General features: G+C 45.2%; 1 protein-coding gene across 18 annotated transcripts; it reads left to right on the top strand.

The window, feature by feature from the left end:
- Positions 1-114: 114 nt before the first annotated feature.
- On the top strand, positions 115-14,104 carry lrrfip1b (leucine rich repeat (in FLII) interacting protein 1b). Of its 18 annotated transcripts, none has more exons than XM_018672949.2 (19): positions 125-1,162; positions 2,912-2,998; positions 4,140-4,157; positions 4,329-4,376; positions 4,968-5,012; positions 5,422-5,472; positions 6,112-6,189; positions 6,340-6,375; positions 6,660-6,785; positions 6,897-7,103; positions 7,332-7,424; positions 7,721-7,813; positions 8,106-8,198; positions 8,368-8,503; positions 12,009-12,058; positions 12,139-12,256; positions 12,330-12,409; positions 12,485-12,589; positions 12,674-14,104. In XM_018672949.2, exons 1-19 carry the CDS (start codon positions 1,073-1,075, stop codon positions 12,782-12,784), a joined length of 1,665 nt encoding a protein of 554 aa, XP_018528465.1. In that variant the 5' UTR covers positions 125-1,072; the 3' UTR covers positions 12,785-14,104. The 18 variants fall into 18 exon arrangements, with proteins under 18 accessions (XP_018528454.1, XP_050925540.1, XP_018528457.1 ...); XM_018672950.2 differs by having other exon boundaries at positions 128-1,162; positions 6,933-7,103; XM_051069589.1 differs by lacking the exons at positions 7,721-7,813; positions 8,106-8,198 and having other exon boundaries at positions 128-1,162.
- Positions 14,105-14,382: the final 278 nt, after the last annotated feature.

The following is a 14,382-nucleotide window of genomic DNA, read 5'->3' as shown; positions in this document are numbered from 1 at the left end:
TCACGTTTTTCACAGATAACAGCAAAACATAATTTTATTTTGAAACGTTTGACAGGAAGAAGAACTGATTTTAACTTTTAAAAAAAAGACTTCCTGTCTGTTTGTAAATCTTTGTAACTTGACGTGGTGAACATCCTCCCACCACAATAAAAGCCTCCTCCCTCCACTGTCACACTGCGGTGTGTCGTGTCGGGATGCGTTTACGGACCGGTACCAGCCCACCAGCGGCTCACCTGTCACTGTAACCCCGGTGTACTTCCCGGTCCCAGAGCAAACAACACCCGTTTTTTTTCTCACGAGCTTAAAATGTTTGCGGTGGCTGCTGACAATGGCGGATTAACGAGTTTACCGGCGGTTTTACCGACGCTGCGGTGACTGGTGTCTCCTCACGGAGGGATGTGAACGGCGACAACAGGCAACCACAGCAACTACCGGTAGTTTTTAACGTTTTTCCTCTCCGGTTTTCCGGGGGTGACTGTTGACAGCGGGCTAACGTTAGCTAGCTTAAATCAGGATGAACGGCGGCGGCAGCTCGGCCCGCAGCCGCTCCGGTCGTCCTCTGACCGCCGCATAGCACCAGAAAAACACGGTTTTACACGGACACCGATTTATTCAGAGTTTGTCCCAGTTCTGGAGACCGAGTCCACATGTTCTGGACTAAAAGAGACCGATGTAGATCATTCGGCCTCCGGTAAATTTCTCCGGAGCGATGCGGACTTCAGGATCCAGAACCAGGAGAAGCTGATCGCCGAACATTGACAGAAAAACACCGGATTTTAAACGGAAACCGATTAATTTAGTATTTTCTTTGCTTCTACCGTTCAAGTCTAAATATTCCAGATTAAAGGAGACCTCGGGGGATAATTCGGCACCCTCCTCCCGAGCTATGGGGACTTGAGGTCCGGACAGGACGAGGATCCAGAACCTGAGCGAAGCCGTCTCCGCCGAGCAGCGCCATAGAAATCAGAGCTGTTAAAGTCAAACAGTTTGTACTGAGGTTCCTGATTGTTCTGAACGCGACTCCTTATGATCCGGATCAACACAGACCTCTGCGGGTAGTTCGGCCTCAACCATGGGCACTCAGGGACCGGGCAGGAAGAGGATCCCGAACCGGGAGAGGCTGACCGCCGAGGATGATGCTCTGAACCAGATCGCCCGGGAGGTGAGTCTGATCATCCATACTGTTGTTGATCTGGTATTGATTTAATATGAAAGTCAGTCAGACCCGGTCACTGCGGAACAACACCTGAGTGTCAGTACAGGCACGGACTCACCTGAGGAGGAGGAGGGGGGAGGGCTGCACCCCCACAACCTCCCCCAAAACATGTGAACTTTCAAATTAAAATGTCATAAAAGAAAAACCTGAATCAAAAAGCAACAAATAAAATGTAGTTCGTTCAAAGGCAGAAGTGAACAGACAGAGGTACACCTGGACAGGTGAGCTCTCTGTCACAGCATTACATCATACATTCAATAATGAATTTAAATGATCTGAGCTCAGTTTTCAGTGTGTTGTTTATTTCATTCTTCTATGGTTGGTTTTAACTGTGTCGTCTGCTTTTATTACCTTTAGCTGTATTTACTGAGTTTTCTGTGTAGTTGTGTAGTGTTGTGTTGTTGTGTAGCTGTTTACAGTCAGCCTGTTGTCGTTGTTGTTTATGTTTAGAACAAAGCGTCTTTATGTTTCAGTCTGAATCTGCTCCACTTCCTGTCGACTGATCGACCTACATACTGACACTGGAATGTTTTGGGGGGGTTCTTCTTCTGTGGTTATACTAACGTAGCCAGTGGAGAGTCCAGTTTATTGTTGAGGAGCTGAGACTCCGAAACAGGAAGTGATGTCACAGGTCTCAGATTTGATTTTATTGATCAGTAGAAAATGAGCAGTGAGAGGGAAACACACACTCAGGAAACACACACTCAGGAGACACGCACTCAGGAGACACACACTCAGGAAACACACACTCAGGAGACAGTTGTTTTGGTCGTTTTCAGTGTCACTGAAGTGACAGACGAATAAAGTTAATTCAAACAGCTGCTTCAGATAAACTGACCTCAGATCAGCGATCAGCCTGAAAACTGGATCCTCCACCTCGGACTGGTTCAGTCTGTGAAACCAGTTCAACAACACACACACACACACACACACACACACACAGTCACAGTCGGACAAACACAGGTTGTTTAATCTCAGTGCTTCAGTTAAATCGAGTGTTTTGTGAATGGAGTCTGGTCTGGTCCTTACTGACCCACATATCACAACAAACTCAGCGTGTCTGTCTCTGACCTCCATCTTTAATCCTGTCGTTCAGACATTAATCTGCTCAGCTCATCAGTCACGTGATTTTAAATAAACACTGGAAACAAATGATTTAGATTCAAAATCTTTAAAAACAATGACTTTGACTTATTTTAGTTTAGTGTAGTTTCTGTAATAGTTTGTTTCTTTAAATGAATCATATTGTTCAATGTTCTTGTCATTGTTATTGACAGGGCTGTGTTTGTTTGTTTGTTTGTTGTTTTTCCTCAGACCAGCTGTCGTTCTCTGTCATCGTCTCAGGGACTAATAAAGTTTGTAGAACTGAATGTGTTTCTGATAAGAGAAGGTTTGAGGTGGTGAAGGTGCTCAGGTGTGTCTCAGGTGATGACAGGTGTGTCAGCAGGTATTCAGGTGACAGGGTGTGTTGTTGCCGTGGTGACGGAGGGAGTGTCTCCGGGTATGAAGACAGGTGGACGAGCCACATTCCACCTGAGAGAAAGTCTCTACGGGACTTTTATTTTGACAGAGTTTACTGTTGTTTCCTGTCTGATTATTTGTATAGACCAGAACAAACAAGTGATTATTGATGAATAATTGGAGATATTGTCCAGACCTGTGATGTGATCAGTAATCAGGTGTATTGATCGGCAGGCGGAGGCGAGGCTGGCAGCGAAGCGAGCGGCGAGAGCCGAGGCCCGAGAGATCAGGATGAAGGAGCTGGAGAGACAACAGAAGGAGGTCAGAGGCTTTTATTCTGAAATGCCATTTCCTGTTCTGTATGATGTTGTCATAGCAACAAAGCCTTAAACCTCCCTCTCACCCCACCCCTCTCCTCCTCCTCCTCTTCCTCCTTTGTTTACCTGTATTTAAAGTCCTGGATATTTGCATTGAGTTTGGTGTGACAGGTTTTCAGAGTTACTCCTCCTCTTTACCCAAGTCGCACCTGAGCTCACAGGTATGAACCACATGTTGCTGTGATTCACTGTGACTTTCACTTCCTGGGGATATCACTATCTCTGATGTCCTTTCAAAATAAAGCTCCAAGAAATCCACTCAGAAACCACAGAAAACCGAGGCTGCAGAACTTCATTCGGAATCCTCCTGTTTTTAACTTTCTTTCAGTATCACAGTAAAACACTGAGAGTTGTCTGAAGGTCCATGATACACTGACACCAGGAGCTGATCACAGCTCATTCTGCTGCTGTTAACCCCCAAAGCATCATGGGAACTGTAGTTCCAAGAGAAGAAAGACAAAGGCAAACATTAATATGAGGCTCTCTGTCATCATGTGTGTAGTAGTTTGACCTGTGGTAACCTCTGAGTAGCTCCAGGTGTTTTTACCTGACTGAGGGGTCAAAGGTGAGAGTGTGTGTGTGTGTGTGTGAGGTAACAGTGAGTGTGATTAGCTTTAATCATCAGTCAGTCAGTCAGTTGCTGCAGCTCAGAGTGGATCATGTCCTGTCCCAGCTCGGTGAGTAACTTTATTTAAACACACACAAACTAACTTTATTAACAACAGCTGCTCTGCACAGGTTTTACACACTGAACCGTTAATAACAAACAAGCAGGAGGCGTCTCTGCTCTTTAACAACAGCAGAGTCTGAGCCTTTGTTATTAATGTTCATTTAAATAAAGTTTTTACAGCAGGAAATACAGGAAGGAAAGTTATGATATAAAATCTAATGTAACAAACTGAAGTCATGTAATAATGAAGAGTCATGATGTGTCAGGTAAATAGAGTTTAATATCAGCTGTGTGAAAGGTGCAGTAACATGACTCAGACAGAGGGGGCGCAGCTGAGCTCTCCTTCAATTGTGTGTTCATGTCTCCTTCTGACCTCTGACCTCTGTCTCTCCTCTGGCTCCTCCTCCTCCTGCAGCTCTTCCACAGCCACAAGGTAACAACTAACTCCTCCATTCCACCTTAAATACACTTCCACTAAACCTGCCACTGCAGGAGCATTAAAACAAACACACCTGAACATGTTCTTCTCTTTAAACCTGAACTTTTCATCTTGTTCTTTCATATTAACACTCCGCCCCCCCCCCCCCCCCCCCCCTTTCTGCAGAAGTATTATGGTCTGGATAATAAATGGGGTCACATTGAACAGTGGATGGTAGGACTGTTGTTGTTGTTGTTGTTGTTGTTGTTGTTGTTGTTGTGCACGTGCTCAGACTCACAGAGATTAACAGCCTGTTTAATCCTCATATGAGTCCAGCACATAGACAGGAAGTGACTCAGTCAGGTGACTCACAGACAGGAAGTGACTCTGTACTTCCTGTTGAAACACCAGCTGATCAGACTGAACCTTCTTTCACTCTGTATTTAACACAGGCCCCAGAGCATGATGGGAAGTTACCTGCTTCATTGAACCACACCTGCATTCGTTCATCTTTTAGTTTCTCACCTGCCTGAATAAAAATGACAGACAGACAGACAGACGGACAGACAGACGGACAGAGAGACAGACAGAGAGACAGACGGATGATGATAGATTGTGTGTTGTAGATGCATGTGTGTTTCTGTTCCCTGCTCTGTGACTGACAGGTTTCCTCTGTTCACAGTGATTGGTTGATGCTCTCAGAGTAAACAGTTACCTGTTGATGTTGGTCTACCTGTTCTACCTGTTCAGAGGAAACCTGACTCAACTCTTCTTCTTCTTCGGCTCTTTAACTTCCTGTTGTCTTTCTTCTTCGTGGCCTTTCAGGAGGACAGCGAGCGTTACTCTCGCCACTCACGGAGACACACTTCGGTCTGTATCTCCACTTTCACCTTTACCTGTCCCCCACCTGTCCCCCACCTGTCCCCCACCTGTCCCTCCACCTGTCCCTCCACCTGTCCCCCACCTGTCCCCCACCTGTCCCCCACCTGTCCCCCACCTGTCCCTCACCTGTCCCTCACCTGTTGCTGCCTTACTGAAGTTAAATGACAGGTGTTTGTTACCTGTGATGATGTCACACCTGCGCCTGTAGATCTGATTTGTACTGACCTCACCTGGCTGCAGTGATGTCACAGCGTACACTGTGACATCACTGGTGGGCGTGGTTACAGGTGAAGCAGCAGAACAAGAGAACACACCCTGGATCAGGATCAGAGACCCTGATGGGTCAGGATCAGACCAGTGGATCTGGATCAGCTGACGTTGTTCTGGTGTGTTTCAGATCTCCGATGACGAGGAGAGGATGTCTGTGGGGAGTCGAGGGAGTCTAAGGGTGAGTCCACATTTGATCCACCTGAGACCAGAGACAAAGGTCAAAGAGTTAATACACTCACAGGTGATCAGACAGCACCTGATCAATAATCAATAACAGCTCCTGTTAGCTGGAGACAACAGCTTATTGATGTGAAACTAAAATCCAGTGTTTTTTGAATGGAGTTTGGTTTCTTCTCATCTGTAGCCGTCACTGATGTTTCCTGAAGCTGCTCGCTCTCTCGGCTACAGGGTCGGTCTCTGACATCACTTCCTGTTACTGTCTGTGATCAATAGTCAGTAGATGAACTCTGATAGAAGCAGATCAATAAGTAGATTGATGGAGTAACGTGCAGCAGATGTCTGTATGAACTGATCAGCTTTTAATTGATTATTTTATCAATCAATCCATTGATCCTTTAGTTTATAACATTGCAGAGTCATGCCTGTTATTGATTGATTGTCTGATCAACTAATCGATCAATGGTTTGAGCTCAGGTTTTACTGATCTGCTCTGAAACTAAAATCCAGTGTTTTTTGAATGGAGTTTGGTTGTTTCTGCTCAGATGAACTAACAACTCCAATCTTTTTTCCTTCCTTCCTTCCTTCCTTCCTTCCTTCCTTCCTTCCTTCCTCCTCTCCTTCCTTCTCCCCCCCCCAGCCTTCAGACTACAGTGGGTTTCTGGGCTCCAGTTCTCGAGCCTCCTCCAGGGCCAGTTCAGCTCGTGCGAGCCCAGTGGTGAGCTCCTGTCTCTGGGTCCCCCCCCCCCCCTGATCTGACTCTGTCGTCTGCTGCTTCACCTAATAATAAAACTTTATTTAACACAGAGGACAAACACTGTCTCCATGGTAACACAGATGGATCAGTAAGGTGTGTTTCTGTGTGCAGGTGGAGGAGAGACCTGACAGAGACTTCCTGGATAAAGTGAGTCACTTTAACTTTAAATGAAAAACATCAGGTCTGATCGTTTAACTAATGTTTTAAGATGAAAAGAAAATCTATTCAATAAATCAGTTTTTGATTGATAGTTAATTGTGATCATTTGATTTCAGCTGATTTTTAATCTTTGTTTCTGTAAAACGTTTCAAATTAAAATCTCATTCAGAGGAAGTGACTGAGTGAATCAGGTTTGAAAAGTTGAACTGGCTGTTAGTGAAGATGATGAAGATGAGCTGAGGTGATGAAGGTGTCGCTGCTCTTCCTCTCAGGGCTCAAGGACGGCGTCCACGCTGTCAGCCGCCACACTCGCCTCGCTGGGAGGAGCCTCGTCCCGCAGAGGAAGCTGTGACACGTCCTTCTCCGTGGAAACGGAGGCGTCCATCAGAGAAATCAAGGTTCGTTTATAATAATGAGAGAAACTGGATCCAGTGTTGAACCTGTGGAGTTAAACCAGTTCATGTTCACACCACAACCATGTTAATAACCTGTGACTGTGGTGCGTTCAGGGCCCTCTGAACTGTGTCTGTCTGTGGTGCGTTCAGGACTCTCTGGCGGAGGCGGAGGAAAAGTACCGTAAAGCGATGGTTTCCAACGCTCAGCTTCACAACGAGAAGACGACTCTGATGTATCAGGTGGAGACTCTGAGGGAGGAGCTGAGCGACATGGAGGAGGTGCTGTGGGAGGCACGACGACACTGTGATGACACCACAAAGGTCAGAGGTCACTCGTCAGACTTTCAGAATAAAAGCTCAGTATAAAATAATTTGATTAAAAATCATCATCAATGTCTGTTTTTTTCTACAATTAGTTATTTTAGTTTATTATTATTATTTAAGATAAATGTAGCATGTTTAATTAGTATATTTGGATAAACACCAAATAAAAAGACTATTTACTGAAGCTAAAGATGAAACTGTTGTTGTTTTGTTGTTGTGTTTCAGGAGTTTGAACGTGAGCGTCAGGCTCACTCTGTTCTTCAGTTTCAGTTTAAAGAGATGAAAGAAACTCTGAGACAGACGGAGGAGCTGCTGACGGTCAGTTAGACGCACAATATATACACAACAAATACACAATATATACACAACAAATACACAATATATACACAACAAATACACAATATATACACAACTATAACACAATATGTCTGAGCCAGGTTGTTTCCTGAAGATGTAACTTACAGATGTTCCCTGAATGCCTCACCTGTAGGCTAACATTAGCTGTTAGCTACCTGTATGTACTAACACTATGACTTTTCTTCATCCTCCTCCTCCTCCTCTGTATCTGTCTCCTCCTCCTCCTCCTCTCTGTAACCCCCCCCCTCGGTGAACAGGAAGTGTCTGAGCTGCGACTGAAGAGCAGCAGCTACTGTCAGGAGGTCTCTGACCTGCAGGAAGCTCTGCAGTGGAAGGAGAAGAAGATCTCGGTACAACGCCACAGAGCCTCACCTGCACCTGAGACTCACTGAGACTCACTGAGACTCACCTGAGACTCACTGAGACTCACTGAGACTCACTGGACTCACTGAGACTCACTGAGAGTCACTGAGACTCAACCTGAGAAATCTGACGTGAATCTTTGCTCAGCAGCTTCAAACTCTCTGACTTCATGTTTCTGAATATTTCTACTGTTTCACTTCACTAACTCCATGTTTCCTTCCTTACCTCCTTCCTTCCTTCTTTTCTTTCCTTGCTTCCTCTCCTCGCCTCCTCGCTCAGGCGTTAGAGAGGCAGAGAGAAATCTCCGACATCGTTCGGATTGAACGAGACCGACTCAGAGACGAAGTGATCCGACTGCGAGATTTACTGAAGGTGAAGGAGGAACACCTGTGTGATGTCATCATCTTCATCACCTGAATGTTAATGAGCTCAGGAGCCGACGCTGTGACTGGATGTTTCATAGATTTAGAGAACGTCTGTGCCCCAGAGACTGAGCAGAGATTATTGATTGATTATTGATTGTTGGTTTCCTCCTGGACAGAAACACGGCGTCGTTGTCTCACCTGAAATCACCACCAACGGGGAGACGGGACATGGCGAGGCTGACGATGATGTCAGTGCAGAGTCTGGCTCTCAATTGGCTCAGGAGGCATCACATGGCAGAGAGAGCATGCTGGGTAAGAGTCGGTTAAACCAGCTAACAGCTAACGGCTAGCAGCTAACACTGATCGATATTAACACCTGAAGAGTGTCGTGTTGATAATTCACTGTAATGATCTCAGTAACAGTTTGTGTGGAAATTAAAATGCAGAGATTCTCAGTCCAAGAATAAAATACTTAGTCAAAGTCTGGATTTACTGAATCAGTTTGAATTTAGTCAGAAAAAACCTGACTTTGTAATAAAAACTTTTATAGTCATTATTTTGACTTTAATTTGAAAATTATATCCTTTTTGATTGTTACGATGTTTTCTGTCAAAACCTTTTAGAGTTTTTATTGATTATTTATTGGTTGAGAGTTAAGTGTAGTTTGATTTGATTCTCTCTGCTCCTGAGAGACCAATAATTAATCAAATGTACATATAACCGTTTACCCACTGCATTCTGTTATTCATCATTATGAAGTAAATTATACGAAGTTTTAATCAATGAAATCATCAATATTTATTAATGGATAATCAAAAGTTTAATCATGAACTAAATAAATCAACTTTGATTTAATATTTAAATGTAAAATAATCAGACAGAAATCTGAAATTTTTTAAAAAGTTTTTAACATTGAATCCACTTTTTCTTTGACACATCTAAGCTTCCATACTGTAAACACACTGACAGTAAATGTTTGTCTGTGACTTGTTTCTGTTTGAGCTGCGTCGTCTCTGTGATAATATCCTGTGATGATTTGAATCAGCTTCTCGTTCAGGTCAGTTTCAGATTCCTCTTCCTTCCTCTGTGATCAGGACGGTGATCCGTCGAGTCGGTTCGGGTTAATTCCCCACATCTTTATTATTTAATCATCTGTAACCAGTGAATCTTCCTCGTCCTCCATCCTCTGCTTCGTCATGTTTCAGGGAAGGCAGCAGAGCGTCGTCCAGCAGGGGGCAGCAGAGTCCCACAGGACGACAGGAAGCTCAACCTCCAGACGTTTTACAGACGCTCTCAGTCTCTGAACGAGGAGAAGGACCAGCTGAGCAGGAGGGAAAAACATCAGGGAAGAAACAGAACAAAACCCAGAAACACTACGAGTGTAAAGGATCTGAGGTTTACAGCTCGGCAGGATGATGGCGTTAGAAAGAAGGTTCAGACCCAGCCAGGACCTGACCCAGCTTTAAAAGGCAGAACCAAACCTGACAGAGGCTCTGAATTCAGACCAGAGACATCTGCAGCTTCACTCCTGGCTGTCCCTGTGGTGGAAAAGAAGCGCTCCTTTGAAGGTCCGCTTACACCTGAGGAAGTGGTTTCACCTGTTTGCAGAACCTCGACTAGTAGACTCCTCAGATCCAGACTGGTTCCACCTCGACCTGCAAAGGACATCATCCTGGACAACAAGGCTGTCGTGTCGAGTTTCTTCTCTGCTGAAAAACTAAACTCTCAAAAACAAGACGCCAGAGGAAATGAGTTCATGGCAACGTGTTCGTCAACAGGAAGAGACGGACCAGGTTTACGAGGGGAGGTCGTGTCTGAGAGAGCTCAGTGCAGTAAAGAACAGAAAATAGATGAAGTTAGTTCTCCAACATCAGAGAAGAGTGAAATAAATGAAGCTGCTCCTGAAGAGACAATCACAGGTTTGTCTGTTAATGAGACGGTTGTGTTGACAGATCAGATCTCTGAGCAACAACAGACTCTGAGTGAAACTGATGACGGTGGATCTGAAGACCTGAACGATGAAACCCAACTGAAAACCTCAGGGCTCGATGGAGAGGAGGCCGTTAATGGAGGGACAGTTCAGGAACCAGAGGAGCATGAAGACCTGGAGAGAGGAGCTGAACGTCCTGACAGTAAAGACCAGACTGTTACTGTGTCCGGGTTAGAGGACTGGACTGGTCTGGAAAAGACGATTCAAAACATCCTTAGAGGGTTTGTTGAAAGTCTGGGTTTGGGATCTGAGACCTCAGGTTCTGTGAACCGGTGGATTTCAGACCTGGAGGAGACTCTGAGGAAATCTGTGCTGAATCAGCAAGAATCAACAAACCAAATGAAACCTGAACTGTCTCTGACAGATCCTGGATCAAGACCTGGACGACCTGCAGTACCGAACAGTTCAGTCTCTGAGGTGTTACAGGGGGAGGTCCAAACCCATGAGGTCTCTGTGGACTCACCTGGTTCCAGAGGTGAAGTCCAGGTTCAGGATCTCAGAGAAGAACAAACCTCAGAGGTCGTGTCTGGGATGAATCAGAGTGACGTAAAGGTGACGAGCTGCCAGAAGGATTTCGTTTTCATCGAGTCCTACTTTTCTGAACCGGTGAAGACCAGATCGGTGGAGTCTGCTTCAGATCAGGGTTTGGTAGAAACAGCAGTCATGTCTAAAACAAATGACCGAGATGAAGATCTGAAGGACGTCCAGCTGAAACGACATCGAACTTTATCGACAAACTCTGGTGCGGATCAGAGTTCAAAGATCAGACGACTTTTAGAAATCACCGCAGATGAAATCCGAGCGATGGCTGTTCCTGAGCTGGTCCTGAAGAGTCTCCGAGACGGGAGAGTCATCGATGAGTCGCCGCCGTCAAACCCTGACAACGTGGAGGAGAGGTCAATCGAAGACATGGACAGCTGCGAAGAGGCCGATGAGAAGGACACAATGCAGCAACTAGCAACGCAACCACAGTGCCAACCGGTGACGGAGGTCGTCATCGAAGACGTGAAAGTCGTTCCAGCATCGAGGAAAAGATGGAGTCTGGACGACAGGAAACAGAAGAACACAGCCGAGTGTCAGATCTCATAAAGACTGAAGTCAGATCTGATGTTTCTGATCAATGTTCATCAATAAAACCAATAAAACTGATTGAGTTGAATCCTCCTGTTTTATATCTTTAAATCAGTCAACAGCTCTGATTCCTTTACGAAGGTAAGATCATTATTTTCATTCATGGTTTAATGGATCATTTTATTTCCTTTGTGATTTGTTTCTAATTTAATTTCTGACTATCCATTCATAAATATTGATGATTTCATTGATTATAACTTATAGGAACTTCATATAATTTACTTCCTAATAAAAGAATAAACCCCCTGTTGCAGAGAGTAAACTCAGAGGATTACATGTGTGAGCTCACAGGAGCAGAAAGAATCTACATTCAACTCTAAAACAATCATCAGTAAATCTTCACATTATCTCTGATTAAACTACAAATCAAATCAGCTCACTAAACATGTAGTGATGTCATCAGGCTGTGACGAGAGGTCAGAGGTCAGTTCACTTCATTTTAAAGAGAAACTTTCAGAGTCACCAGATTTTTGTCTTATATAGAACAAATTCAAACCAAAGGACGGGTTAGTTAGATTAGTTATAGTTAGTGTCAGACTAGTGAGTTGTAGTTAGTTGGCTGTAGTTAGTTAATTGGCTGTAGTCGGTGTCAGATTAGTTAGTTAGTTAATTAGCTAGCTGGCTGTAGTCAGTGTTAGACTGGTTAGCTGTAGTCAGTGTTGTTCCCGGTGATGACCGGCGCTGTTTGTGTTGCAGAGCTGCGTCTGAAGAAGCTCTTTGAGGACAGAGAGAGTCTTCAGGACCAGGTGAGAGAAGAAAACTCACATTTAAAGAATGTTCTTTGATCAAACTGATTTACCTGACTTACCTGTGTGTTTGTGACCAGGTGAGGCTGCTGAAGTCCCAGCTGGACCAGAGACAGAAGATTGGCTCAGATGGAGTCCAGGATCCGAAGGGGGACGGTCTGGAGAACGGGATGGACTCTCACCTGCTGGACCTGCAGAGTACGTCCTCGTCCTCCATCCTATTGTCTCTCTGTCCTCTGACGTCTCTCTAACTTCTTCTGTGGTTGTTCAGGAGACGCCAACAGACAGATCAGCGACCTGAAGTTCAAACTGGTGAAGTCTGAACAGGAAGTGACAGCGCTGGAACAGAACGTGAGTCACAGATCAACTTCCTGTTTGGCTGAGGGTCAGATGACGAAGTCTGATCACTTCCTGTTTCCTCCTCAGATCATCCGTCTGGAGGGTCAGGTGACTCGCTACAAGTCTGCGTCTGAAAATGCAGAGAAGGTGGAAGACGAGCTGAAGGTGGAGAAGAGGAAGCTGCAGAGAGAGGTGAGTGTCTCCTCCTCCACCTGTTCAAACCACAGCTCTCTCTGACTCTGACCTATGGACGATTTGTTTTCCATCTCGTCGCAGCTCCGCTCAGCTCTGGACCGGATCGAGGAGCTGGAGGCGTCAAACGCTCACCTGTCCAAACGTCTAGAGAAGATGAAGGCCAACAGGAACGCCCTGCTCGCCCAGCAGTGACGTCACTCCTGTCTGAGCCAATCACAGCTCACCAGGACACTTTACTCTGCATGCAGCACCAGGCGGGTGGAGTTAAACCAAAACCAGGAGAATCATCAGTTAATCAATCAATCACTCAGTCAATCATGGATGTCTGTAATGTAGCTCTGATCCCTGTGCCATGAATTCATCCACCTTCACGTCTGCTCTGACCCTGGGCGGGTGGAGTTTACCACCTGAACATGTCTCTTATTGATCACTGATGTCTGTGATCGACAGCTGATCAATCAGTGACCTGGAGGTCAGACTGTGTCAGGTTCAGTTTCTTTCTCTGATTGAAGCAGGACCAGGTCTTGTCTTGATGTGGTGAGCCCCATCCCCCTGACCTGTCCAAGTGGTTTAGAACAAACACCACCAGCCTCACTGTTCAGCCCCTCCATCTGGACCAGGTGGCACCTTTCTTCTGACACTGGGGTGCACTGTCCCCCTCCAAGACTCAGCTGCAGCACAGACAGACCTGGACCTGGACCTGGTCAGACCGGATCAGCTGTAGGTTTTCTGTTTTGATGTGGAACTGAACCAAACTCTGTGTCAGCTCCATTTATCTTTAGTTTGATGTTTGCTGGGGCTGGGTGTCGACCTCTGACCTCTGGTGTCGACCTCTGACCTTCAGACGGACACTGACAGACGTTGACTTCACAGAGACAATGATGAAACATCAGACATTTAAAGAACCAATGAACAGTCAGAACAACACCTGGCCCCGCCCACGACAGCCAGGTACCAGAAGGGTGTGTGGCCACACGTGTTAATGAGACAGGTGGAGACTCACCTGAACCAGTTTGTCTTCATGGCACTGAGGATGTAAAAACACCAGCTGTAAATGTCTGAACACTCATGTCTGTAATTAACCATCGATGAATGAATGAATGAATGAATGAATGGATGAATGGATGAATGGATGAATAGGTGAATAGGTGAGTGGAGAGTTTGGTTCCAGAACACCACTGATCCTGTCAAACACCTGTTCAGGTCAGTATCAGACTTTATTTCCTGAAACGGTTTGAATCAGATTGGACTGGTTCCAAGATGGCCGCTTAGCCACTGTCACCGTCACTGTGACGAATAAAGTTTTGGAGTCAAACAGTGGACGTCGACCTGATGAATGAGTGTTTAGTTTGTGAATGTAGGTGAACGTACCTGTGTCCTCGTCCAGGTGTGCTCTGAGGACAGGACGGGGTTTATCTGTCCTATTGATCAGGATGTGGGTTATCAATATATCAGTGGTTATTGATCAGTGTGACGGGGTCAAAGGTCGTTATATTAAACTCATACAACATCTGTCTGTGTTTGAAACTTCTTTAAACCTTTGAACAGCAGTTTGACTGTGAAGTTTATTAACAGGTTAAAGCTTAGAGTTAGCCTGGTTAGCATAGTTAGCATGGTTAGCCTGAAGCTATAGCAGCCCAGGCTTCACTGATTAAAAAAAACAGCTCATTAAACAGATGTTAGTGAATCAGATCAGTGACTTTTATTGTGAAGGAGCAGCAGACACTTCCTCAGACTTTAATGTTTTCTACTGTCACAGATGATTTAATACAACGTGATGATGTAATAAA

Source organism: Lates calcarifer, unplaced genomic scaffold (genome assembly GCF_001640805.2).
Source record: "Lates calcarifer isolate ASB-BC8 unplaced genomic scaffold, TLL_Latcal_v3 scaffold_43_93, whole genome shotgun sequence".
NCBI lineage: Eukaryota > Metazoa > Chordata > Actinopteri > Centropomidae > Lates > Lates calcarifer.
This window is presented reverse-complemented; position numbering and strand designations above follow the sequence as displayed.

What these genes read in the sequence shown, in the direction of transcription:
- lrrfip1b (XM_018672938.2), top strand. Translation starts at nt 1,073, where the DNA reads ATGGGCACTCAGGGACCGGGCAGGAAGAGGATCCCGAACCGGGAGAGG. An exon ending in AGACGGAGGAGCTGCTGACG is followed by an intron (nt 7,425 to 7,720) that starts GTCAGTTAGACG and finishes CTCGGTGAACAG; the next exon opens with GAAGTGTCTGAGCTGCGACT. An exon ending in TGGCAGAGAGAGCATGCTGG is followed by an intron (nt 8,504 to 9,396) that starts GTAAGAGTCGGT and finishes GTCATGTTTCAG; the next exon opens with GGAAGGCAGCAGAGCGTCGT.